This window comes from Pongo pygmaeus, chromosome 19 (genome assembly GCF_028885625.2).
Source record: "Pongo pygmaeus isolate AG05252 chromosome 19, NHGRI_mPonPyg2-v2.0_pri, whole genome shotgun sequence".
Lineage (NCBI taxonomy): Eukaryota > Metazoa > Chordata > Mammalia > Primates > Hominidae > Pongo > Pongo pygmaeus.
The window spans coordinates 68,117,984-68,145,271 of record NC_072392.2 but is presented as its reverse complement, the minus strand read 5'-3'; the positions used below and the strand labels follow the sequence as shown (position 1 = coordinate 68,145,271).

The following is a 27,288-nucleotide window of genomic DNA, read 5'->3' as shown; positions in this document are numbered from 1 at the left end:
TTTATTTTCCGCCTCTCTACTGGAATATCCCCAACATTAAACATTCTCTCATTTCCTATGTTTGGGTTTTTTTTTTTTCTTTTTGGTCTTTTCTTTTTTTTTCCTTTTTGTGGAGAATGGGGTCTTGTTATGTTGCCCAGGCAGGTCTTAAATTCTTGGGCTCAAGCTATCTCTCTGCCTCTGCCTCCCTAAAGTAGTGGGATTATGGCGTGAGCCACCATGTCTAGCCTCTAATTTCCTATCTTAAAAAAGGCTCCGGCCCCACGCGGTGGCTCACGCCTGTAATCCCAGCACTTTGGGAACTTTGGGAGGTCGAGGCAGGTGGATCACCTGAGGTCAGGAGTTTGAGATCAGCCTGGCCAACATGGCGAAACTCCGTCTCTACTAAAAGTACAAAAATTAGCTGGGCGTGGTGGCGGGTGCCTGTAATCCCAGCTACTCAGGAGACTGAGGCAGGAGAAACTTGAACCCGGGAGGCAGAGGTTGCAGTGAGCCAAGATCGCACCACTGCACTCCAGCCTGAGCGATAGAGCGAGACTCCATCTCAAAAAAAAAAAAAAAAAAAAAAAAAAAAAAAAAAGGCTTCATATCCCATACCTCCTTTGAGTTCTCACCCTATTTTGCTGCTTTCCTTCTTAAAAAGAGGTGTCCACGACTGGGCAGGGTGGCTCACGCCAGTAATCCCAGCACTTTGGGAGGCTGAGGTGGGTGGATTACTTGCGCTCAGGAGTTCAAGACCAGCCTGGGCAACTTGGCGAAACCCCGTCTCTACCAAAAATACAAAAACTTAGCCGGGCGTGGTGGCATGCGCCTGTAGTCCCAGCTACTGGGGAGGTTGAGGCGAGGGGGTCGCCTGAGCCCGGGAGGTTGAAGCTGCAGTGAGCTGAGATCGTGCCATTGCACTCCAGCCTGGGGGACAGAGCCAGAGCCAGTCCCCCCAAAAATAAAAGTGCTGGGCTTGTTGTTATCAATGTGTAGTGCCTTACATTGTATCAACTCATTTAATCTTCACAATAGCATCGTGGCTGGGAGCCGGGGGAGGACTATTGTAAACCCCATTTTACAGAAAAGGAAACAAAGGCACAGAGCGGCAGAGCTGGGATTACGAACCCAGGCAATCTGGCTTTAGAGACCATACCCTTAACTGTGCTAAAGCATTATCCCAATATATGTTGATATATTTGTGACTTTATTTCTTCAGCGATTATCTCCCCTCGCCAATGTACAGGTCTGCGGGAGCGTGGACTGTCTGAAAGGTTCTGAGTTTAGCTTTAAGCACAGTGCCTGGCACATACCATTTGTTGAATAAATGGATCTATCTATATATATATGTATGTGTGTGTGTGTGTGTGTGTGTGTGTGTGTGTGTATATATATATATTTTTATTTATTTATTTATTTATTTTTTGAGATGGAGTTTTGCTCTTGTTGCCCAGACTGGAGTGCAATGGCGCGATCTCGGCTCACCGCAACCTCCGCCTCCCGGGTTCAAGCGATTCTCCTGCCTCAGCCTCCTAAGTAGTTGGGATTACAGGCATGCGCCACCACGCCAACCTAATTTTGTATTTTTAGTAGAGACAGGCTTTCTCCATGTTGGTCAGGCTGATCTCGAACTCCCGATCTCAGGTGATCCGCCCGCTTCGGCCTCCCAAAATGCTGGGATTACAGGCGTGAGCCACCTCACCTGGCCTACTGGATCAATATCTTTTTAAAAAATTCCACACTGGGAGGCATTTGGTGTAGGACTGAATCCCCATATTTTAGAAGCCGCCTTGTCTCTTCTTGCCTCGATTTCCCATCCTGTTAATCAGGAGAGTCAGGGCGGAGAACAAAGCCAGGTGCAAGAGGCGCGAGCGCAGCGACTAGGAAAATGGAGTCGGAAGCCGTAATCTTCAGTTTCCTCCGCTGCATGAGGCACCATGTGCACCACGTGGACTAAAGGAGACACTGTCTTCTCCATTTTGAAGCGGTGTCCAGGCTTCAAGACCTACTCTCCAATTTCTCACCGTGAAGAAGCTCGGGAAAACCGGGCGCTTGGGGAGGCGCGCGGGCAAAGGCTACCGGTCCCCGCGGCCTCTAGACAGGGGCGGAGTCCGTACGCGGCCTCTACACAGGCGCGGAGTCCGTACCCGGCCTCCGCGGGCCCCGCCCCCGGACGGCGGAAGCCGAGCTCGCCCTCTCCGCCCGGGCCTGGGCGTGTCCCGCGGGCGCACGGCATGCTGGGAAGGCGTCCGCGCGGCGGCCATTTTGTCTTGTCGGCTCCTGTGTGTAGGAGGATTTTCGGCCTGAGAGCGCGCCGAGGCGATTGGCGACGGTGTCGCCCGTGTTTTCGTTGGCGGGTGCCTGGGCTGGTGGGAACAGCCGCCCGAAGGAAGCACCATGATTTCGGCCGCGCAGTTGTTGGATGAGTTAATGGGCCGGGACCGAAACCTAGCCCCGGACGAGAAGCGCAGCAACGTGCGGTGGGACCACGAGAGCGTAAGTCCCGCGGGCCTTGGGCCTGAGCCCGGGCTCCGTGGGGGAGGGGAGCGGGCGCGGGCTGTGGCCCGCCTGGCCGCGGCGCTCTGTGGGGCCAGGGCCGTACCCGGGGTCGAGCATCTGACCCGGTGCTCATGGAGCCAGGAGGGAGGATGGTGTCCGGACCCGGGAATGGGGGTGATTTGGTTTTGTTGTTCTAGTATCAAGGGGGTCCAGGAGAGCCCTTGGCAGAATTGAAAAGCACCTTGATGAGGCGGGGAAACGCGGGAAAGGATAGCAGTATCTTATTAAATCTAGCGGCTCCGAGGTTTCACCTCATTCTGAAATAGGGAGAAGGGCACATTCTTCTGTAGTTTGGGTTGAACGTCGTATTTAGAATAAAATTTCTGACTAGGATTCATGGTAAAAATCGTGGCAGTATTTTATTTAAGTAATTACACCATGACGCTTATACGGGGAAATAAAAATATAAAAGAAGTAGTTTACTTGTTAGGGTTTACCGTGATGATTTACAAGTACTGTTCGTTAACAGTATACTAAGAAGTCTCTTATAGAGGCAGCTGTCAAGGTTTTTTCTTCCACATAAAACTCATTTGATGCTCTTAGCCCTGGGCGTAAAGGTAAATATTACAACCCCAGTTTCACTGGTGAGACTTAAAAAGGCTCACCCAAAGTCTTGGCAACTGAGGAAACTAATCTTTGTAGTTCTGTTAGCTTTCCACAATCCTATGAAACTGGTTCTCTGCAGCTACTGTAGCATTTCAAGTGTTTTGATCTAGTTTTGAACATGCAGTGTAATGTTTACTTTAGGTCTTACCTGGAGAATAGATACAGAATTTAATTTTACTTTGCGGTTATAATCTACCATGCTAATTTTAAAACAATTGCTAATCAAAATAGGAAGGAATAGTTCAGGTAATGCATGCTTCTTTAGAAAACTGTTTTCTTACTCTTTTTAAACGTAGTCTTTGGTTAAGGTAAAATTTCTCTTTTGCAGTGTAGGAAAGCAAGTTGGTGCTAGATGACTCCTTTTAGGACTTAAAGAGTAAGTTTGGCTTAAGTTGTGTTGGGGTGGTAGCTGATTCCGAAGTAGTATGAAACATTCTTAGAGTAGAATTTATTGTTTTTAAGAGGTGGGTTTTTTGTTTTTAACATTTAGGCTCCCCACTCCCCCAACCATTTGTCACAATAGGAGACTATCTTGACCGTCTTTCTTTTGTAGGCATCTTTGATACAGCGAAGTAACTTTTTTTTTTTTTTTAACTGCCTGACTCTGTAACGTTTCAGTCTAAACTTTGCAAAGGTGTTAGGAATAACGCTCAAAATCCTAAGTAAGGTAAAAAACCAAAACATTATGGTGATTCGGCTTATGTTCAATAGGTTATTTGTATATTTTGAATTCAAGAGAAAAATGCTTTCCATTGCACTCCTTATCAGTTGGAACAGCCTTGTGTCTCTGCACCCTTGGCTTTGAACACGTTTTAGAGAAACTGTTTTCTTTCCCGGGGTAATTTGTTGCCACATTGCATTGTATGTGGTGGGTTTATGACTCTGCAGTGATGAGCCCCTCAGAATAGCAATTTAGGTTTTAAGTCATCTCTCAGCCATAATCTGCTTTGCTTTCAGTTTTAGTATTTTCCACTAATTTTAACTTTCAGTGTTTATTACTAAAGTATTTAATACCTCAATGACAGATTGCACTTCGTTCTAGATTGAAGGATTTCAAGTCAGTTACTGGCATTTCAGATTGATATCTGCAGGGAAAATGTTGGTAGTGTTGAGCAAAAACAAAGCACCTGGTCTCATCTAAATAGGTGGAATTATTGTGAAATAAAGCTGGGGAAGCTCTTGATATCGTTTCCGGGTCATCTGCATATTCTTGTACTGTTGGCTGTTAGTGCTAAACCTGCAGGGATGGGCAAACCCATTATATGCTGAAAAGGATTCACCATCTCTAGCCTGATATTTTAACATATTTTTGCATTCCTGTTCTATCTGGAAATTTTTCTTGGCCATACTTGCATTAAATGGAAGAAGCCATTTCAGCTGGATGGGGCCTTTGTGTTTTTTTTGGAATAGAGATAAATACCAAAATAAGGAAAGGAAGCAATCATTAATTAAAACGACAGTTGCCGTGGCATCTGTAGGTATTTAACAGTCAAAATGCTAACTTTACATTAGTATTAAAAGTAGTCCCTAGATACCTGTATTTGACCTGTGGAATTTGTTTTAAATGCAGATTTCTGTACTTCAACCCCTTCAACTGCCCTTCCCAGAGAGTCTGATTCTGTCCGTCTTGGGGAAGGGTCCCAGTATCTGCATTTTTTAAAATGGGTCCTCTTATGCATTCTTTTTTTTTTTTTTTTTGAGACGGCGTCTTGTTCTGTCGCCCAGGCTGGAGTGCAATGGCGTGATCTCGGCTCATTGCAACCTCCGCTTCCCGGGTTCAAGCGATTCTCCTGCCTCAGCCTCCCGAGTAGCTGGAACTACAGGCGCCCTCCACCACGCCCAGCTAATTTTTATATTTTTAATAGAGATGGAGTTTCACCATGTTGGCCAGGATGGTCTCGATCTCTTGACATCGTGATCTGCCCGCCTCGGCCTCCCAAAGTGCTGGGATTACAGGCGCGAGCCACCGCTCCCGGCCGGCTCCTCTTATGCATTCCAAAGTTTGTGACCCACTGTTTCCTGACCCATCCTGATTAGTCCTGGGCTTTTAATTGTGCATATCTGCACAATTAAATCTTAATTGGTATTAATTTGGTAGTAGATTCTAATACTGTACTTTTTTCTCCTTTTCATGATGAGTAATAAGTGAGCAAGCAGCACTTGCGAAGCTCAGTTTCAAGTGAAGGATGCATCTGTGATGCAAAATGATCAACCATTTATTTGTAATGGTGTGTATGTAACCTTCACCAAGGTATTTTACTGGGGCTAGTGCTTTTACAGGCATTTCCAACTTTGTAGATTGCTGCCTCTGGATGTGAGAAACTGGCAGCTAAAGTCAAGTCGGCTTTAGTACTGTTTCATGGATTCATTGGTACACCCTCCCACCGTGTTTATTTGTATTTTGCAATTGTTTGAGATTATTGTTTTGGTTTTTTGCACTAAGCAATTGCTTGGTTAATCCTAAACAACCACAGTGATGAGGAAAGCATGTGATTGTAACTAACTGCCTAGGGTGAGTACCTTTCAGTGAGGGTTTGATTTAAGTGTTTGCCAGAGAAGGCACTAGTAGCCATATTATTAGAAGACTGTAGTAAATTGTAAAGTCTGATCTGGAGTTTTGTTATTTTTTATGTAGCAAGACAGAAATTTTGTAGTTCAAATTGAGGTTTTTATATTCTAGATCTCAACCTGAAAATGAAATTACTTAATTGTTAACACTGATTCTAATATCTGAAATGAGTTTTCTTCCATTTATCAAACTCAAGCCTACCCTTCCTTCCATGAAGGTTTAACAATTTATGAAGGAAATCGAACTAAATGTTCTTTTCTAAAATCTTTGGAATGTCAGTAGATACTGTCATTGACACTGAAAAGTTGTTTAGAAAAGGAAAAACAGCTAAAGCTTCTGTCCACATTTTTTACTTGTAAGTTTTTTCTTTTTGCTTTAAAAATGTTCAGAATTTGGGAGTGAAAATTGAAAACAAAAAACTAGTAATTATAATGCATGATGGCATCTATTAATATATATTTTACTAGTTTTCATTCAGTCACCAAAATGTTCATAGTAACTTACTATGTTACTATGGAGTAAGATAGAAAAGCGTTTTCTACCCCGCCCCCCACCCCCCCCTCCTTTTTTTTTTTTGAGACAGAGTCTTGCTCTATCACCCAGGCTGGAGTGCAGCGGCATGCTCTTGGCTCACTGCAACCTCCACCTCCCAGCCTCAGTGTCCCGAGTAATTGGGATTGCAGGCATGGGCCACCACGCCCAGCTAATTTTTGTATATTTAGTAGACAGGGTTTTGCCATGTTGGCCAGGCTGGTCTTGAACTCCTGACCTCAAGTGATCCGTCCCCCTCAGTCTCCCAAAGTGCTGAGGTTACAAGTGTGAGCCACTGTGCCCGGTCGGCATTTCCTACCTTACTCCATAGTAAAATAGTAAGTGTTGGCTTCTCAGAATTGCCAGCAGTCCATGTGTTATATGTGTATGTAATTGCTGTTTGCTTTTCTTCCCAAAACATACAGAATTAGAGTGAATAGTATAATATAATGAACTCCCCATGTACCCATACCCAATTTAGCAATATTAGCACGTGGTCAATATTATTTCCTCTGTATCCCTTCCATTATTTTGAAGCAATTCTGTTATTGTCAACCTTAAAGCCATCATTGTATATCTGTAAAATACAAGGACTTTAAAAAAAAACATAGCTGACCGGGCATGGTGGGTCACACCTGTAATCTCAACATTGGGAGGCCAAGGCAGGCGGATCACTTGAGGCCAGGAGTTCGAGACTAGCCTGGCCAACATGGTGAAACCCCGTCTCTACTAAAAAGTAAAAAAATTAGCTGGGCGTAGTGGTGCATGCCTGTAATCCCAGCTACTCCAGAGGTTGAGGCGGGAGGATCCTTTCAACCCAGGAGGCGGAGGTTGCAGTGAGCTGAGATGGTGCCACCACAGTCCAGCCTGGGCAACAGAATGACACTCTGTCTCAAAAAAAAAAAAAAAGAATAAAATAACCGCAATACCATAATCACACTGAAAATTAAGGTATTTCCTAAATCTTTGGTTGCTTTAGGAAAATTGTGTGTGTGTGTGTGTGTGTGTGTGTGTGTGTGTGTGTGTGTATGTCATTATATATGTTATTAGCCTTGATTTCCTCACAAAAGGAGAAGGTAGCTTAAGTTTGTAAATTTGACTTTTTTGCTAATACAGTTCTTCGTTTTATGAAATATTTTCTCTCTTTTTTTTTCCCCCTGAGATGGAGTCTTGCTCTGTTGCCCAGGTTGGAGTGCAGTGGTGTGATCTCAGCTCACTGCAACCTCCCCCTCCTGGGTTCAAGCGATTCTCCTGCCTCAGCCTCCAGAGTAGTTGGAATTACAGGTGCATGCCACCATGCCTGACTAATTTTTGTATTGTTGTAGAGATGGGGTTTCACCATGTTTGCCGGGCTGCTCTTGAACTTTTGACAACAAGTGATCTTCCCTTGGCCTCCCAAAGTGCTGGGATTACAGGCATGGGCCACCGTGCCCAGCCTTTCTCTTCATTTCTTATAGTAAGTTAGGAAAATTGTTGTATTCATTTATCCAACAAAAATGTATTGCTCGACTGGGCGCAGTGGCTCACGCCTGTAATCCTAGCACTTTGCGAGGCTGAGGCGGGTGGATCACCTGAGCTCAGGAGTTCGAGACCAGCCTGGCCAACATGGCGAAACCCCGTCTCTACTAAAAATACAAAAATTAGCCAGGCGTGGTGGCGCTCGCCTGTAATCCCAGCTACTCGGGAGGCTGAGGAAGGAGAATCGCTTGAACCGGGAGGTGGAGGTTGCAGTGAGCCAAGATCACGCCAGTGCATTCCAGCCTGCACGACAGGAGCAAGACTCCATTTCAAAAAAAAATTAAAAGTATTGCTCTTAGGTAGATAACAGCAAGATAGTACAGATACAGCACTTTGTCCTAAAGAGCCATCAGGTATTGATGACAGTAAATGCACTTTTTTTTCCCCAGTGGGGATTATTCCAATTGAATGTAAACGCATTTCCATAACAGAATATGATAAATGCCACCATTGGGAAACGTAAAATTGACCCTTGAACAACATGGGTTTGAGTTGAGTGTGTCCACTTATACGTGGAGTTTTTTCAATAAATATATTGGAACATTTTTTGGAGATTTGCAACAATTTGAAAAAACTTGAAGACAAATCACATAGCCTAGAAATATTTTTAAAATTTAAGAAAAGATACGTACATCACAAATACATAAAATAGATGTATATACTAGTTTATCATTTTCCTACCACAAAATACATACGAATCATAAAAAGTTAAACTTTGAAAACTTATGCACACAGTACATGGTGCCACTAGCAGTCCAGAGAAAGTAAAGATTGAGTAATAACTGCTTAAAATTGACTGTAGTACATACTGTAATACTGTAATAATTTTGTAGCCACCTGTTGCTATTACAGTGAGCTCAAGTGTTGCCAGGCTCCACTTAAAATGCCCTATGACCTGTGACTCTGATAATCTCTGCATGAGCAGTTGGTGTCTAAAGTAAATTGCATATCACAGTAAAAAATTATCCCTTGGTTCTTGTGTATTTTTATCATTGTTTATTGCAATACCATATAAACTTTTGTTGTTTTGCTTTTTGTTGTTGTTGTTTTTGAGACAGTCTTGCTCTGTCGCCCAGGCTGGAGTACAGTGGTGCCGTCTCGGCTCACTGCAACCTCTGCTTCCCAGGTTCAAGCAGTTCTCACACCTCAGCCTCCCAAGTAGCTGGGATTACAGCCGTGTACCACCATGTCTGGCTAAGTTTTGTATTTTTAGTAGAGATGGGGTTTTGTCATGTTGGCCAGGCTGGGCTCGAACTCCTGGCCTTAAGTGATCCGCCCACCTTGACCTCCCAAAGTGCTGGGATTAGAGGTGTGAGCCACAGCGCCTGGCCTATGTACAATACCATGACCTTTGAATAACGCCCTGAGACCCATACGAAGTGCAGCCAGTGACATTGGAAGTGCTCTGAAGAAGCAGAAAAGTCATGACAATACAAGAAGTTAAGTTGCTTGATATGTACGATAGACTGAGATCTGCACCTGGGGTTGCTGTCATTTGAGACAATTCATCTTTTGTATACAGATGACCTAAACTTAGGGTATTGATAAATACAGTACTGTAAATGTGTTTTCACATTTTTTTCTCTAGCTTATAGTTATTTTTTTCCCTAAACATTCTACAGTGCACATCTCTAGCTTACTTTATTGTAAGAATACAGTATATAGCCAGGCACGGTGGCTTACGTCTGTAATCCCAGCACTTTGGGAGGCCGAGGTGGGCGGATCACTTGAGGTCAGGAGTTGGAGACCAGCCTGGCTAACATGGTGAAACCCTGTCTCTACTAAAAATACAAAAATCAGCCAAGCGTTGTGGCCGGTGCTTGTAATCCCAGCTACTCAGGAGGCTGAGGCAGGAGAATTGCTTGAACCTGGGAGGCAGAGGTTGCAGTGAGCCGAGATCACGCCACTGCGCTCCAGCCTGGTTGACAGAGCGAGACTTTGTCTCAAAAAAAAAAAAAGAAAGAATACAGAATATAATACAAATAATATATAAAATATGTGTTAACCAACTGTTAGTGTTACTGTAAGGCTTCCAGTCAGTTGTAGGCTTTTGATAGTTAAGTTTTAGGGGAGTTAGGGTCAGTAACTCTCTTAGTTATAAAGAAATACCTGAGGCTGGATAGTTTATAAAGAAAAGAGATTTATTTAGTTCAGTTCCACAGACTGTACAAGAAGCATTGTAGCTGGTACCTATCTGGTGAGGGTCCCAGACTGCTTCCACTCATGGCAGAAGGGGAGCCAGCATGTGCAAAGATCACGTGGCTAGGAGTGCCAGGCTCTGTTCAACAACCAATTTTCCAGTCAACTAAGAATGGGAATTCACTCCCACAAGAATGTTTTTTTTTGAGACCAAAGAAACCACATCCAAACCATAGCAGTGCCCCTAGCCCCCTGAGTTCAAAGGTCAGCTGTACAGTGTACACAGGAAAGGAGTGCCTAACCCAGATTGGGATGGATACTCAGGAAAGGCCTGTCAGACAAAGTGGTCTTTAAATACATTTACCTAAAGGATTGGCAGAATTAGCCTGAGGGAGAGGAGACAGAAGACACCTTACCAGCCTGAAGGAAGAGCTGGAGAAAAATCGGTGAATTTGGCAAATTTTAAATAGTATTGTAGTGTGTGTGTTTTTGTTGGGTGGGGGAGTGTAGATAGGTAGGCAAGAACTTGGCTTTAAATAGTTTTTATAGGCCGGGCGCGGTGGCTCACGCCTGTAATCCCACTAATTTGGGAGGCAGAGACGGGTGGATCACGAGGTCAGGAGATCAAGACCATCCTGGCTAACATGGTGAAACCCCGTTTCTACTAAAAATACAAAAAAAAAAAAATTAGCTGGGCGTGGTGTGGTGGCAGGCGCATGTAGTCCCAGCTATTCGGGAGGCTGAGACAGGAGAATGGCATGAACCCGGGAGGCGGAGCTTGCAGTGAGCCGAGATCGCGCCACTGCACTCCAGCCTGGGTGACAGAGCGAGACTCCATCTCAAAAAAAAAAAAAAAAGTTTTTATAAGCCTTGTTAAAAGTTTAGACTTTATTACATTGGGAAATAACTGAAGGCTTCTAAGCAGAGGAGAGATGTTTACTAACTGGCTGCTGTAGAAGATTGATTGAAATTTTACTGGAAGTTTGTGTAGGCAGTAAATAGTGAATCATGCCTGCAAAGGTATATGTAATAAAATTAAAGACATGGAAATGAATGTGTGGTCGTGGTATAGCTGAAACATAAAACTATATGTTATCAGGGACATAATTTTTGTTATAAATTCTTTTATTAAGAATTATCTCTTTGGGGGTTTATCTTTAACACAATGAATTGAACTCTTAGCTAAAAAGAAAATACTTATAGCCTGTCATAATCAGAATTAAACTATTAATATTAAGGCAGAAGTGACAAAAGACTACAGCGTGTAGGGTTGGGGTTTTTTTGTTGTTTTTTTTTTTTGTTTGTGTTTTTTTTTTGTTTTTTTTTAGACAGTCTTGATCTGTTGTCCAGGCTGGAGTGCAGTGGCGCAATCTCAGCTCACTGCAAACCTCCACTTCCCAGGTTCAAGCGATTCTCGTGCCTCAGTCTCCCGAGTAGCTGGAATTACAGGCGTGTGCCACCATGCTTGGCTAATTTTTGTATTTTTAGTAGAGACAGCGTTTCGCCATTTTGGCCAGGCTGGTCTCAAACTCCTGGCTTCAAGTGATCTGCCTGCCTCGGCCTCCCAAAGTGCTAGGATTGCAGGCGTGAGCCACTGCACCTGGCTCGTGTTCCTTTTTTTAACCAATAAAATTCCCAGGTATTCCTGGATTTTAAATTAATCAATATTTGTATATGTATGGCATTTGAGGTATTCCAGTAATATGTCCTGTTTCAGAATACAGTAAGTCTGCATTTAACGTCATTAATGGGTTCTTGGAAACCGTGACTTCAGTTGACATGACATATAACAAAAGTTTTACCATAGATTAGTTAATATAAAGAAGAGTTAGGTTTCTGTGGCACATTCTGGTTACAGAAACATAACTAAAAAGACCCAAAACATTTCTGATATCAAACATTGAGATAAATTTGACATATACATACATTTAAGAAAGATGAATAAAAGCGAGATAATTACCCAGTTTTTGGTGAATCAGTGAGTGATGGCAGTTGTAGTGGTGGTGAGTTAAGTCAAGGAATAAATGTTTACAACTTGAACATTGTCAGAAGCACCTCCTACCTCCATTCAGTTACAACACAATAATAAATATGGTAAACTCACCACTTTTGGACTATGCTGTTCATTGTCATGCATTTGTATGATTATCATATGCTTTACAAACTTCTATTTTACAATAATTTATATTCATTCCTTTCCAGCCTCCTTATTCCAGTTCAGGGTGGCGGGTGGACAGAGCTGATCCCGGCTGCCCAGGATGCAAGGCAGGAACTAACCCTGGACAAGATGCCCTCCCGTCAAAGGGCATACTCACACACCCACACTCACCCAGACTGGGACTTAGGCATGCCAGTTCACCTACTGTGCACAGCTTTGGGATGTGGAAGGAAACTAGAGTACTGGGAGAAAACCCATACAGACATGGGGAGAACTTGCAGACTCCTACACAGTTAGCCCCAGCTGGGAATCATTTTTTTTTTTCCCTCATCACATTATTCAAGGACTTACTGTATATAGTAATTAGGATTAGCTATTTAGATTTTTAAAATTTAAGTCCCTGTCAGTTTTACTGTTTCCAACATGAGTTGTGTTGCCAGTGTTTAGATAATCAGAAGTAGATATTGAATATTTTTTTTATATATATGTATTTTTTGGTGGGGGAAGGGGGGCAATGTCTGGCTCTGTTACCCAGGCTGGAGTGCAGTGGTACAATCTCAGCTCACTGCAGCCTCGACCTCCTGGGCTCGAGCAGTCCTCCCACTGCTCAAGCAGGCTCCTCCCACTCCAGCCTCCTGAGTAGCCCGCACCACCCCTGGCTAATTTTTTTGTATTGGTGGAGATGGGGTCTTGCCACGTTGCCCGGGCTGGTCTCGAACTCCTGAGCTTAAGCTATCTGCCTGCCTCAGCCTCCCAAAGTGTTGAGATTACAGGCTTGAGCCACCACTTTCAGTCTATTATCTTTATGATAAACAGTTTAACAAAAATAGTGCAGACAGGCCAGGAGTTCGAGATCAACCATGGTAAAACCCCATCTCTACTAAAATACAAAAATTAGCCAGGCATGGTGGCAGTTGCCCATAATCCCAGCTTGGGAGGCTGAGGCACGAGAATTGCTTGAGCCTGGGAGGTAGAGGTAGTGAGCCAAGATTGAACCACTGCACTCCAGCCTGGGCGACAGTAAGACTCTGTCTCCAAAAAAAAAAAAGACGTAAAAATAGTGCAGAGAGCATTGAAAATATTTGATTAGCTCAAAGGAGAATTGTATTGCTTAGTGTTGGATCTAAGTAGATACTGAAAGACAAAAATCATTAAGATGTCCTTAATGGGCCTGTTGCTGTGGCTCATGCTTGTAATCCCAGCACTTTGGGAGGCCGAGGTGGGCGGATCATTTGAGGTCAGAAGTTTGAGACCAGCCTGGCCAACATGGCTTAACCCCCCATCTACTAAAAATAGAAAAATTAGCCAGGCATTGTGGTATGCTCCTGTAATCCCAGCTCCTTGGGAGGCTGAGGCAGGAGAATCACTTGAACCTGGGAGGCAGAGGTTGCATTGAGCCAAGATCGCGCCACTGCACTCCAGCCTGGGCAAGAGAGTGAGGCTCTGTCTCAAAAAAATAAAAATTAAAAACTGTTGATGAGATTGAACACTTGTCACTAGTGTTGCCTTAAATTTATTAAGAGGATAAGTTACGATTATGTAGGTATTTAGAGAGTTTGCGTGGGTATTAATCTGTAATAAGCATTTATATCTTTTGGGGATTACTATTAAATGAAGAATGCTAGTATTCCAAAACTTGAGCAGTTGTCATGATTATATCCAAAAGTAAGAAAAGAATTCTCTGGGTTTATTCTTTTTTTGAGACAGTCTCTCTCTGTCACCCAGGCTGGAGTATAGTGGTGCGATCTCAGCTAACTGCAACCTCTCCCTCCCGGGTTCAAGCAGTTCTCCCACCTCAGCCTCCCAAGTAGCTGGGATTACAGGCACTCGCCATTATGCCTGGCCAATTTTTGTATTTTTGTAGAGACAGGGTTTTACCATGTTGGCCAGGCTGGTCTTGAACTCCTTACCTCAGGTGATCCACCTGCCTCAGCCTCCCAAAGTGCTGGGATTACAGGTGTGAGCCACCACACCTGGCCTCTCGGGGTTTGTTCTTATTATCATTATTGATGACTTTATTTGAAGCACCCAAATATGTTTTTCCCGTTTTTTCGGATCCCTTGTTAATATTTTTAGTTAAAATCCTCAGTCTCTGGGGAGGATTAAAAGAAGCAGTCCAGGTAGCTAGTTTATTGCGTAGAGTAACAGATAATTCTGATGTACCATTAAATGGTAAAGCAGGAGAGTTGGAGTGGAAGGAACACTCAGAACTGGATTGGGGAAATGGATTCTAGGCTGGATTCCGTAGATATAGCTGGATGCCGTCAGGGCAGGTCATGTGGTCTCTAATGGGGTGATTGGACTAGATTAGGTAGCTTCTGGTTAGCCCACAGACAGGCATGTGTTATTTGGTCTACACAGTGCCTAAAAACATTTAAAATAATAATGTGCAGCGGACAGGTCTACGGAAACCTACCCCCAGAGTCTGAAGAACCTGAGAGGCCAAAGAAAGAGGCTGACAAATCCAGTTTCTTGGAAACATGTAATAGGGACCTATGAACAGAAGCCAGGTCTGTCTTGGGCAGCTGCTGGCGTCAAGACAAGATGTCATATCCCCAGACCCAGGGCTTATATACCATAGGGAAAGGGTATCTGTGCTTCAGAAGGCATGTGTAGGATAATTACTTATGGGCAGGATTTATGTTAAGTACAAAATCATCAAAATTGTTTTGACCTAAGAGCAGGATTTACAGTAAGTACATGTTCTTAACACAAGGAACAGTAGATAAAATAGAAATCTTAGGGGCATTCCTGGAATTGGAGTTAATCGGAAGTCAGCCTGGCACTTTAACACCCAAGATGGAGTTGCTTTAGCTTTTACATAGGCTAACACCTTTTTCTTCCAGTTTAGCAAATGTATACAGTTTAATCTTTACAGTCCCACTATAAGAAATTTATTACCTCCTTATTTAATTGAGTCTTGCCCTTTTCACCCAGGCTGAAGTGCAGTGGCATGATCACCACTCACTGCAGCTTCAACCTCCTGGGCTCCAACGACCCTTCCACCCTAGCCGCCCAAGTAGCTGGGACTACAGGTGTGTGACACCATACCTGGCTAATTTTTTTCATTTTTTTTTTTTAAGAGACAAGGTCTCACTATGTTGCCCAGGCTAGGCTCAAATGATCCTCTTGCTTTGGCCTCCCAAAGTGCTGGGATTACAGGCATAAGCCACTGGGCCCAGCCTATCTCCTTTTTTAATACTATGAAGAAACCAAGGCAGAATTACTACCTCTGGTTCTTTTTCTTTTTTTTTTTTTTTTTTTTTTCTTTTTTAGACAGGTTGCGTTCTGTCGCCCTAGCTGGAGTGCAGCGGTGTGATCACAGCACACTGCCACGTCCACCTCCGAGGCTCAAGTAATCCTCCCATCTCAACCTCCTAAAGTGCTGGGATTACAGGCATGAACCCTGCCAGGTACCCCTGGTTCTTTAGCAGATAAGCAACGGCGAATATTCATTGTGCCGTGTTGCAGTGTACCTATTTCACATGCTTGAGAGTCAGGAGGGACTGTAGAGATGTGTTTATTTGTTTTTGTTTTTGTTTTTTAATGGCAAACCTTTCTGAGGATCATAGACATTGTGTCTTGCCTACCTTAAACTTACGAAACACTTAAATTGGTCATGAGGCCATTAGAAGCCCTATTGAAAACAATAAAAATCTTTAGATAGAATAATCTCCAAAACTCTAGAATATATTACTGTAAAAATGGGAAATAGAAATGAAATGTTTATAAGTAAAGATAAAATTCACAGTAATAGTAAAACTTTGTAATTTTTTTTTGAGACAGAGTCTCGTTCTATCACCTGGTGGTGCGATCTCTGCTCACTGCAAGCTCCACCTCCCGGGTTCACACCATTCTCCTGCCTCACTCAGCCTCCTCAGTAGCTGGGACTACAGGCGACCGCTACCACGCCCGGCTAATTTTTTGTATTTTTAGTAGAGACGGGGTTTCACCGTGTTAGCCAGGATGATCTCAATCTCCTGACCTCGTGATCCGCCCACCTCAGCCTCCCAAAGTGCTGGGATTACAGGCGTGAGCCACCGTGCGCAGCCAATTCACAGTAATAGTAAGACTTTTCATGTCTGTGAGGATGGCACACAAAATTAAGTTTTTAAATTATTTTATAACCATACAGTTTATGCCTATAAATAATAGCAGATTCTGGCAATAACTTTTACTAGATATAGTTGTGTGAAATTTTTGAGTCTTCAAAACGGTTAATATAATTGAAAGGTTAGGTCACAGTAAAAGTGTCGCATAATTGTTGCCACATCCTCCCTCCCCCAAATAAAAGAAACTCTCAAAGAAATGTTTATAAAAATTGAGTATTGGCATTGGTATTTTACTGTGATGCATTTAAAGTGAACACAAAGTTGAACAAAATGGATGTTTTAAGAATTAGAAAATCATGGCATCACAAGCAGTGGAACTTCAGAAATAATTTTTAAAAACATTAGCTTTAGATAGCATATAGTCTTTTTAAAATAAACTATTTGTGACAACAATGTTTAAGTTACGAAGAATAATCTTTCTTAAAACTTTTTTTTTTTTTTGAGACAGAGTTTCTCTCTTGCTGCCCAGGCCAGAGTGCAATGGCCTAATCTCAGCTCACTGCAACCTCCGTCTCCCAGGTTCAAGCAATTCTTCTGCCTCAGCCTCCCGAGTAGTTGGGATTATAGGCATGCGCCACCATGCCTGGCTAATTTTGTATTTTTAGTAGAGACGTTGTTTCACCATGTTGGTCATGCTGGTCTCAAACTCCCAACCTCAGGTGATCCTCCCGCCTTGGCCTCCCAAAGTGATGGGATTACAGGTGTGAGCCACTGTGCCCAGCCTTTAAAACTTCTATTATGTTCTTAGAGTCGAGTTGTCACTTAATGTTGCCAGGGCCTGGAGTACAGTGGCTGTTCACAGGTGTGGTCCTAGCACACTACAGCCTCAAACTCCTGGGCTCAACTAATCTTCCCGCCTTCGCCTCCCAAGTACTGGCACTACAGGCCCGCACCACTGTGCCCAGCTGCAAAGAATAATCTTAAAAATCAAGTATAATAACTTATAAAGGAAAGAAAACAGTGGAAAGATACTAAGACATAAAGCTGTATCAGAGTAATATTGGCATAAAACTAGTGGCTTGCCTAGCTTAAACTTAGGGAACGATAGTCTTAAATTGGTCATGAGGCCATTAGAAGTCCTATTGAAAACAATAAAATCAATCTTTAGAAAGAATCTCTCCGAAACCCTAGAATGTATTATTGTAAAAATGGGAACTATAAATGAAATGTTTATAAGTAAAGATAAAATTCACAGTAATAGTAAAACTTTCACGTCTGAGCGCGGTGAGGTCTGTAATCCTAGCACTTTGGGAGGCCGAGGCAGGCGGATCACCTAAGTTTGGGAGTTCGAGACCAGCCTGACCAACATGGAGAAACCCCGTCTCTACTAAAAATTCAAAATTAGCCGGGCGTGGTGGCGCATGCCTGTAATCTCAGTTACTTGGGAGGCTGAGGCAGGAGAATCGCTTGAGCCCAGGAGGCAGAGGTTGCAGTGAGCCAAGATCATACCATTGCACTCCAGCCAGGGCAACGAGAGCGAAACTCTGTCTCAAAAAAAAAAAAAAACTTTCATGTCTGTGAGGTTGTTTAAACATGAATATTTAGATATGTTTTATGACTTTAATCCTGGATGCAGCTTATGGAACCACGTTGCTTCAAATGAGTATAAAGCCATTGAGGAAAAAAAAAGCCTATTTCAGATTTAGCACCCAGTCCTGTCTAGAAAGAACTTTCAGGTTTAAATTTAACACTGCCTTTTTTTCCTTTCCCTTTCCCTTTTCCTTTTTGTTTTCCTTTTGCCTTTCCTTTCTTTTTCTTTTTTTTGAGACAAGGTATGATTGTGTTGCCCTGCCCAGGCTGGAGTGCAGTAAATAGCACGATCGTGGCTCACTGCAGCCTCGACCTTCCAGGCTCAAGCGATCCTTCTGCCTCAGCCTCCTGGGTAGCTGGGACTGTCCCACCACGCCTGGCTACTTTTTGTATTTTTTATAGACATGGGGTTTTGCCATGTTGCCCAGGCCGGTCTCAAATTCCTGGGCTAAAGTTATCCTCCTGCCTTGGCCTCCTAATGTATTGGGATTACAGGTGTGAGCCATCATGCCTGACCAACACTGCCTTTTCTTTCATGTGTTATAGTTGTGCATTAATAATCTTCCCAGAGCTGGGCACGGTGGTTCACACCTGTAATCCCAGCACGTTGGGGGGCCAAGACGGGCGAATCACTTGAGGTCAGGAGTTCGAGACCAGCCTGACCAACATGGTGAAACCCTGTCTGTACTAAAAATAAAAAAACTAGCTGGGCATGGTGGCGCATACCTGCAATTCCAGCTACTTTGGAGACTGAGGCAGAATAATTGCTTGAACCTGGGAGGCGGAGCTTGCAGCGGGCTGAGATGGCGCCACTGTGCTCTAGCCTGGGCAACAGAGTGAGTGAGACTCTGTTTCAAAAAAATATATAGTGATAATCCACCTAGTAACAGTGAAGTTTTGTGTGAAGGAAAGGTGATATTTTGGAATTTTGATTTACATGGTTTGGTTTGTAGTGTTATAAAATTAAATTTGAGGTAGAGCAGTTTTGGAATATATCTGAAGGAGTTACAAAAGTACCAGTGAGAGAGAATTAAACATTGGTTTTATGTTAATAGTTTTTCCCCATACTGTGGGAACCCACCAAGAGAATTGCTTGGAGCCAGGAGTTTGAGACCATCCTGGGCAATGTAGCAAGTCCCCATCTTGCCAAAATATTTTTAAACATTTGCCAGGCATGGTGCTTGCACCTGTAGTTGTAGTTACTTGGGAGGCTGATGTGTTAAGGATCTTCTAAGCAAAAAGATGGAGCCGAATTGCTTTAAATGAGTGTTAACTGTGATTTAGATGGTTCCAAATCCTAATTTGTAAATAGGCCCTAATCTGTGAAAGAGATGAAATGATAAGAATAGCGTAAGAGTTTTTAAAAATAGAAAATTGCCCTTTATTTTGGGATGTCTTTCCCATATTTGTTTTTGCTACTGGGGAGTCAGCAGGTGATGATTAAAAACAGATAAAGAAAATACTAGTAATACGAGTACTGCAGATTTTTTCTTTTATCGAAATTCAGGAGTCTGAAAAGCACTAATTTACCTAATATGATTCAACAAATGGTTATTTGGCACCCTTCTCCAGTATAGTTTTAAAACCAAGCAATTTTTTAAGTACCTTTGTTTTTCTTTACTAGGTTTGTAAATATTATCTCTGTGGTTTTTGTCCTGCGGAATTGTTCACAAATACACGTTCTGATCTTGGTAAGTGAATTTTCTGTGTAACTTTTATCAAATTTATGATATTTAAAATGTTGAATAGGAGTGGTGAAAGGAAAAAAACTGATTCTTTATAATTCTGTGAAGTTTTTTCTTAAAGATTTGCTAATAAGTAATTTCTTACTTGGTTTAGATATTTGAATGTATTAATTAATGTCAGTCTGATTAAACATGGTGGCTTAATTAAACATACATGTCTATTTCCACTCCCTCCCAAAACTCCACTTAAATGAAAAAATTTTTAAAAAGATGTATATGGAAGAGGAGATAACATTAGAGATGTCAACAAATTTTTGGAAGATGACAAGTGGATGGAGGAGTAGCAGCAAACGCAACAGAGCAGAGCAACCTGTACCCTAAAAGCCTGCAGAAGGGGATACTAAACAGAAGCGAGTGTTTGGTCAGCAGAACCCTGGACAGGCTCAGGATTTGGAGGCACCAGGTACCACAGAAGGCAGGGTTGAGTCATGGGGCTGAAAATGAGAGAGATTAGTCTGTAGTCTAGTTCAGGGTTTCTCAACCTTGACATTGTTGACATTCTGAGCCAGTTTTGGAGGGGGCTTTTCATGCATTGTGGGATGTTTAGCAACATCTCTGGCCTTTACCCACTAGATAACCAGTAGCACCTCCTGTTGTGACACCCCAAAATGTCTTCAGGCATCGCCAGATGTCCCCCAGGATGCAAAATTGCCACTAGTGTAGGTGGTCCTGTGCATCTGTTGATCTTACTCTCCTCCCCATAGACCCCAGGAGAAGAGAGGGTTATTTTCTGGAGAAATTGGACTAGAGAGACTAGTTTATCTGAACCACAAAATAGAAAAAAAAATTGAGTATTTCCTCCATTCTCTCAAGGATGGTACATAACCAGAATCATTCTGGATACATAAAAGAAGTCAATTCATTATGTACAATGTTTGCCTTAGAGCATTAGGAGCGTATTAAGGCAGGACCAGTCTAGATCTTGAGATTTCAGACACAGCAGGGGCAGTAGTAAGTTAAAAAAAGAATGTAAAAGAGAGTAAATGAATCTATATTTTTATTGGTGGGGCTCTCCTCTGCCCTGTTCCTAGAAGGATACAGCCAGATGTTTTTCCCCAGGCAGAAGAAAAGAGGATTCTTCTCTAGAGAAAGTGAACAGTTCCTGAGAAGTGATCTCTACAGGTACTGACCCTTGGGGAGTCTCTTAAAAGAAAGTTTTACTGCCTGATTTTCCTATGATAAAGCCCATTCATGAGCTGACAAACCCCGCCTAATCCCTACTAACTTCCAGTCAGACTTTGGAAGTATCTTTTTAGAAAATTAGTTGCTTGCCAAGGACCACCAGCCAGACGTTCGAAGAAAGCCTTCAACACAAGAGATTAACAAAACCAACAGAGAAAGAAGAATTTAGTGGAATTGGAGATAATGGGGAAAGCAGAAGAGAGATTCTTCAAAATCTTAAGAAATTTAGTATCTTCAGAGACATATGAGAAGACACTATATTCTTCAGCAATAATAGGATGCCATAAAGAGGGAACTTGTGGAAAAAGTTTGAAAAACATTTTTTGAAAAACAGCTCTTAGAAATTAAAACTGGAGAAATAGAACTAAAATCACCGGAAAGATTTGAAAATAAAATTAAGGAAATTCACTGGAATGTTGGGCAGTACGACAGAAGGATTTTTAAAAAACTTAGTCCAGGAACTGTACTACCAGCTTAATAGTTGTGGACAGAATAAAAGCACAGGGAATTGCTTAAGAAAAAAAATGTGCGGTCCTAAAGGACATTCATCTTTAGGTTGAGCAGGCCCTAGAGTGATGAGGACAGTGAATGAAAAAGATCCATACCTAGGCATACCCTGTGAAATTCTAGAACACGGGGGTGGTGGGGGTGGCTGTAGGTCACAGAATTATGAATCAGAATGGCCTAAGACTGGTCAGTAACAACGGGGGAAGTTGAAGACATTGGAGAAACATCCTCAGGGTGCTGAGTGAAAATGTGTCTGCCAGGCCTAGCTATATAGCCAAACATCAAAATATGAGGGGAAAAAAGACATTTTCAGATATACAGGGTCTCAACAGATTTATCTCCCATGGACCTTTTCTCAGGAAACTTCACATCAAAACATGTCCATAAACCAAGAAAGGAAAGAGAAAACAAGAGATCCAGTAATTCTCATCTACTACAGAGCAGAAAAGGAATTCATCAGGACAATAATTCTATAGTGAGCTTAGAAAATAAGTATCCCAGATTGAAGTAAGGCAGAAGGCCCATAGAAGAAAATGAAACTGATGATCTGATATATTTTGAGTCATATGTGAAATTAGTATTGAGATAGTTTCTATAGCTGAGTTGAAGTGTCTGAGAAGAATTTGAAAATATAGAGAAAAAACTAGGCTCACACCTGTATTCCCAGCACTTTTGGAGGCAAAGGAGGGCAGATCACTCGAGGTTAGGAGTTCAAGAACAGCTTGCCCAACAGGGTGAAATCCTTTCTCTACTAAAAATACAAAAAAATTACCCAGGCATGGTGGTGGGTGCCTGTAATCCTAGCTACTTGGGGGGTTGAGGCAGGAGAATCCCTTGAACCTGGTAGGCGGAAGTTGCGGTGAGCCAAAATTGCGCCACTGCACTCCGGCCTGGGCGACAGAGCAAGACTCTATCTCAAAAAAACAAAACAAAACAACAACAACAACAAAAAACATCAGAAGTGTCTCATAATGCACCTTTGTTTGGCCTGACAGTGAATAGTACTTGCATAATATAAACACTAAGTGTTTATTTATGCAAAAATTTTGATGTCTAGGATTGATAAATAGCAAAATAAGCATAGAATTTTTAAAGGTGGAGATAAATTCGAGAAGAAATAGAGAAGAGTTAAGATAATTGCTTTTTAGAGGTGGGAAGAAGTAGGAGTTAGGTACTAGTCTAGTGCTATTTGACTTTATATACAGATCTGAAAATAATAAAGTCGGCAATGGTTCAGTTCAGTCGTCTACCCCCATCAGTTTTCTTTAGTGGCAATAAGGAACAATTTCTTTTCACCTTCCCTCCCTCCTTTACTTCTCTTTTAACCATATATGGTTGCTATCCATTATATTGACTTTGAAGACTGAGCAGATCAATTTTATATCCTATTTGATTATGATGTTTCATGATTCAGTAGGATCAATTTAGATGTCTACAAACTACTCAGTGATAAAGTGAATCCTTTTTCTTTTTAAAAAGAAAAATAACTTTTTTTTTTTTGGCAAGAAAGGGTTGCTAATAATCACAGATAATTTATACAATTATATTTTTCCCCCAGGTCCATGTGAAAAAATTCATGATGAAAATCTACGAAAACAGTAAGTTATTTTGCTTGTCATTCCCCCCCGAGTTATTAGTTGGTTTAAGTGGGACAAAGGTTGAGGAATAATTGCAATTAAATGTAAAATGAGTGTCTGAGAGAAGTCCAGTCACTGGCTGGGGATAGTAAGAAAGTTCTATAGCTTCAGTAATGATACTGATAGCTACCACATGAGTGCACCCTGTATGTCAAACTTTTTTTTCTATAGCCCATTTGCTTTTTTTTTTTTAATGAGCCTCACTGTGTCGCTCAGGCTGGAGTGCAGTGGCATGATCTCAGCTTACTGCAACCTCCGCCTCCCAGGTTCAAGGGATTCTTCTGCCTCAAACTCCCAAGTAGCTGGGATTACAGGTGCCCACCACCATGCCTGACTAATATTTTGTATTTTTAGTAGAGACAGGGTTTCACCATGTTGGCCAGGCTGGTCTCAAACTGCTGACCTCATGTGATCCACCCACCTCGGCCTCCCAAAGTGCTGGGATTACAGGCGTGAGCCACCATGCCCAGCCCCGATTTTATCCATGAGACTTGTCCTAGGTCCAGGGTCATAGATCCAGTACAGTGGTAAAGCTAGTGGTTAAACCCCTGTGTAAAGCTCTATGATGAGGGGCAATCAGAAAGTCACTTCAAATACACCTGGTTTACCCTGCAGCCTAAATGCAATAGTCGTTGAGGCTAGTTAAGATAGAATATTTCAGTTGTAATGGCTGAAGATTTGAAAATGAGTACTTGTTTATTTTCATGTTACCAGATATGAGAAGAGCTCTCGTTTCATGAAAGTTGGCTATGAGAGAGATTTTCTGCGATACTTACAGAGCTTACTTGCAGAAGTAGAACGTAGGATCAGACGAGGCCATGCTCGTTTGGCATTATCTCAAAACCAGCAGTCTTCTGGGGTAAGTGAAATCAATTCAGTCTTTGTAAAGGGTCCTTGTTTTCTGGAGATTCAGAGACCTCCATAATATTTTTGAAACTTGTCTTCTGTTCATTACTTTTTTTTTTTTAAATGATATGAAACTTACAGGGCATTCATTTTTTTTCCAGTCTTTATTAGCAAACATAACATTGATTTTGCTCACCATAAGATTTTTCTTTCTTTTTATTTTTCTTGAGGCCAAGATTTTTCTCTTAAATAGTAGTAACTGACAATATGTGATTGACCAACAGAAGTTGAAGATAATTGAATTACTATCCTTTCAATTAAGCATTTTAATTATTAAATAGAAATATTATGTATGGTATGTGCAAGTTTGCATGTTTATCTTTGTTTTCAACTTGTTGGTAATACGTTTTATTGTCTTCAACAGGCCGCTGGCCCAACAGGCAAAAATGAAGAAAAAATTCAGGTTCTAACAGACAAAATTGATGTACTTCTGCAACAGGTGAGAATTGTGTGCATTAATGTCAGGAAATAATTTGAAACAGACATGTAACCAGCAAAAATACAAGGATGGGCCAGGCATGGTAACTCATGTATATAATCCCAGCACTTTGGGAGGCCAAGGTGGGAGGATTGCTTGAGCCCAAGAATTTGAGACCAGTCTGGGCAACAAAGTGAGACCCAGTCTCTACAAAAATTAGCCAGGTGCGATGGCGTGTACCTGTGGTCCCAGCTACACAGGAGGCTGAGTTAGGAGAATTGCTTAAGCCTGCCAAGGGCGAGGCTGCAGTGAGACATGTCTGTGCCACTGCACTCCAGCTTGGGCAACAGAGTGAGACCTTGTCTTGTGTGTGTGTGTGTGTACATGTACATATATATGTATCTAAAAGGACAGCAAATATGAAAAGATGCTCAACACTATTAGTCGTTAGGGAAATACAGATTAAAACTACAATCAAATACCTATTTGACACCTATGAGAATAGCTAAAATTAAACTGATCATACCAGCTATTGGCAAGGATGTGCGCCAACTGGAACTGGGGAATAATATTGCACAACCACTTTGGAAAAAATAGTCTCATTTTTTTCTTTCATATTCCTGCAGATCATATTGGAGTCTGTTTTGTTGTCGTTGTTACTGTTTTTTTAAGACAGTCGTCCTTTGTCACCCATGCTGGAGTGCAGTGGCGCGATCTCAGCCCACTGCAACCTCTGTCTCCCAGGTTCAAATGATTCTCCTGCCTCAGCCTCCCGAGTAGCTGGGATTACAGGTGTGCGCCACCATCCCTGGCTGATTGTTGTATTTTTAATAGAGATGGGGTTTCACCGTGCTGGCCAAGCTGGTCTCAAATTCCTGACCTCAAGTAATCCGCCCACCTTGGCCTCCCAAAGTGTTGAGATTACAGGTGTAAGCCACTGTGCCTGGCCCTGGAGTCTGTTTCTTAAAAAGTTAAAAATGTACCATGTGCCATTCTACTCCCAAATACTTATCCAAGAGAAATGAAAACATATGTCTACACAAAGATTTACACTCCAGTGTTCGTGAGTGCTATATTCATAATGGCACAAAAAAATAAACCCAGACTGGAATTAATTAAAATACCCATCAGCAGGTGAGTGGATAATTAAGTCATGATGTATCTATATGGTGGAATGCCTGTCAGTAATAAAAGGGAATTAGCTACATGAGACAATATGGATGGATCTTAAAATAATTAGGCTGAGTGAAAGAAGCTAGACAAAAAAGGAATATAGACTATGACTCTATATAAAATTTTAGAAAATGCATATTTACCTATAGTGACAGAAAGCAGATCTGTGGTTGCCTGGAGATTGTGTTTAGGATTCAGGCTGGAGGAGGTACTGAAAAGAGTGGGTGGCTCACACCTGTAATCCCAGCATTTTGGGAGGATTGCTTGAGCTCAGCAGTTCAAAACCAGCCTGAGCAACATAGTGAGATGCTGTCTCTCCTTTTTTTTAAAAAAAACAGAGTCTCACGTCATCATCCAGGCTGGAGTGCAGTGGCACGATCTTGACTCACCACAACCTCCACCTCCTGGGTTCAAGCAGTTCTTCTGCCTCAGTCTCCCTAGTAGCTGGGATTACAGGTGCCCGCCACCATGCCTGGCTAATTTTTTTTTTGTATTTTTAGTAGAGATGGGGTTTCAACATGTTGGCCAGGCTGGTCTTGAACTCCTGACCTCAGGTGATCTGCCCCATTGGCCTCCCAGAGTGCTTGGAGTACAGGCATGAGCCATCACGTCCGGCCGAAAGTGCATTTTTCTTAACACATCAGTTATACTTTATTGAAGTATTAAAAAAACTAGGATAAATTAAACCCAAAGAGGCTTTTGTAAATGAAACCAAACAAAAAAGATGGAAAACAACCACTAATGAACCATGGGGAAAAAAGACAATAGTTGGATTTGAAAGAAATCTTAACTGTTTTTTTCCCCCACTCTTCTAAGATTGAAGAATTAGGGTCTGAAGGAAAAGTAGAAGAAGCCCAGGGGATGATGAAATTAGTTGAGCAATTAAAAGAAGAGAGAGAACTGCTAAGGTCCACAACCTCGGTGAGTAAACCTTATTTCACATTATCTCACCTGTCCGTTAACAGTTAGTTAGTAGGAACTCATTTTTATTTGGGAACCTTTGAAAACTGATGTTCTAAACTTAGAGTCAGCACAATTTGTAGCCCACAAGGTCTGTGGCATCTACTAAGCTCTGCCTTTGTGCAGTATGCAAGCGACTTTAGATAGTACAAGAAACAAATGGATGTGGTTGTATCCCAATAAAATGTTAGAAAAAGGCCTCTCTGGCTTGCCAATCACTGCCTTAAACCATAAATTTTCATATGAGCCTGGTTTTATTTTCATTTTTGTTGTAATCAATTACTCAGTACATACTTACATCTTTGTTAAAAATTAATACACCCTTAAAGTAGCTAATTCTTTTAATTGGAGAATAGAATATACTTGTTTCAGATACTATTGATTGCAGAATATAATTGGTCATTGGTTCCTCCATATTGAATAGGATATGTTCAGATTATAGTCAATGTGCATAGTTCCTTAATTAGTTTTGTATATGGACATCATATCCCTTGAACTTAAGCAAGGAATGAATTCATACTAAAATAGGTGGCTTTCTGAAAGGTGATTTAAATTTTGTAAGGTAGTGTGGGTGTTGAACATTGAACAGTGGGTCTCAGCATTTTTTCTGGATGATTCAGTAAGTTAGTTGCTGTTACCTTAAACATCCTTCTCTAAAAGTTGACCACTTGTAGCCCAATATTACTGATTTGGGGAAATGGAAAAGAGCAATTCACACACATTAGAAATCTTTTCTAAATGTTGAATACTTTCCTGGGATTTGTTTCTCTTCCTCAGATGTTCTTATAATAACTGATTTATCATTTTAGACAATTGAAAGCTTTGCTGCACAAGAAAAACAAATGGAAGTTTGTGAAGTGTGTGGAGCCTTTTTAATAGTAGGAGATGCCCAGTCGCGGGTAGATGACCATTTGATGGGAAAACAACACATGGGCTATGCCAAAATTAAAGCTACTGTAGAAGAATTAAAAGTAAGTTTTTTTGTTTGTTTGTTTTGAGGCAGATTCTTGCTCTGTCACCTAGAGTGCAGTGACGCGATCTCAGCTCACTGCCACC

The 27,288-nt window shown here is 41.9% G+C and overlaps 1 protein-coding gene across 10 annotated transcripts in view; it reads left to right on the top strand.

Annotated features, from left to right (window-relative positions):
- The first annotated feature begins 1,963 nt into the window (after nucleotides 1-1,963).
- LUC7L3 (LUC7 like 3 pre-mRNA splicing factor) overlaps nucleotides 1,964-27,288 on the top strand; it is a 33,087-nt gene continuing 7,762 nt past the window's right edge. For 7 of the 10 annotated variants that reach the window (XM_054460082.2, XM_054460080.2, XM_054460079.2 and 4 more), the window contains exons 1-7: nucleotides 1,964-2,478; nucleotides 19,329-19,395; nucleotides 22,697-22,736; nucleotides 23,490-23,634; nucleotides 24,046-24,120; nucleotides 26,089-26,193; nucleotides 27,042-27,203. In XM_054460082.2, the coding sequence (XP_054316057.1) occupies nucleotides 2,380-2,478; nucleotides 19,329-19,395; nucleotides 22,697-22,736; nucleotides 23,490-23,634; nucleotides 24,046-24,120; nucleotides 26,089-26,193; nucleotides 27,042-27,203 (693 nt within the window). In that variant the 5' untranslated portion in view covers nucleotides 1,964-2,379. Of the gene's footprint in view, nucleotides 2,479-19,328; nucleotides 19,396-19,768; nucleotides 19,853-20,502; nucleotides 20,572-22,696; nucleotides 22,737-23,489; nucleotides 23,635-24,045; nucleotides 24,121-26,088; nucleotides 26,194-27,041; nucleotides 27,204-27,288 lie in introns of those variants that run through there. The other 3 variants (XM_054460083.2, XM_054460085.2, XM_063656981.1) reach the window with 3 other exon arrangements.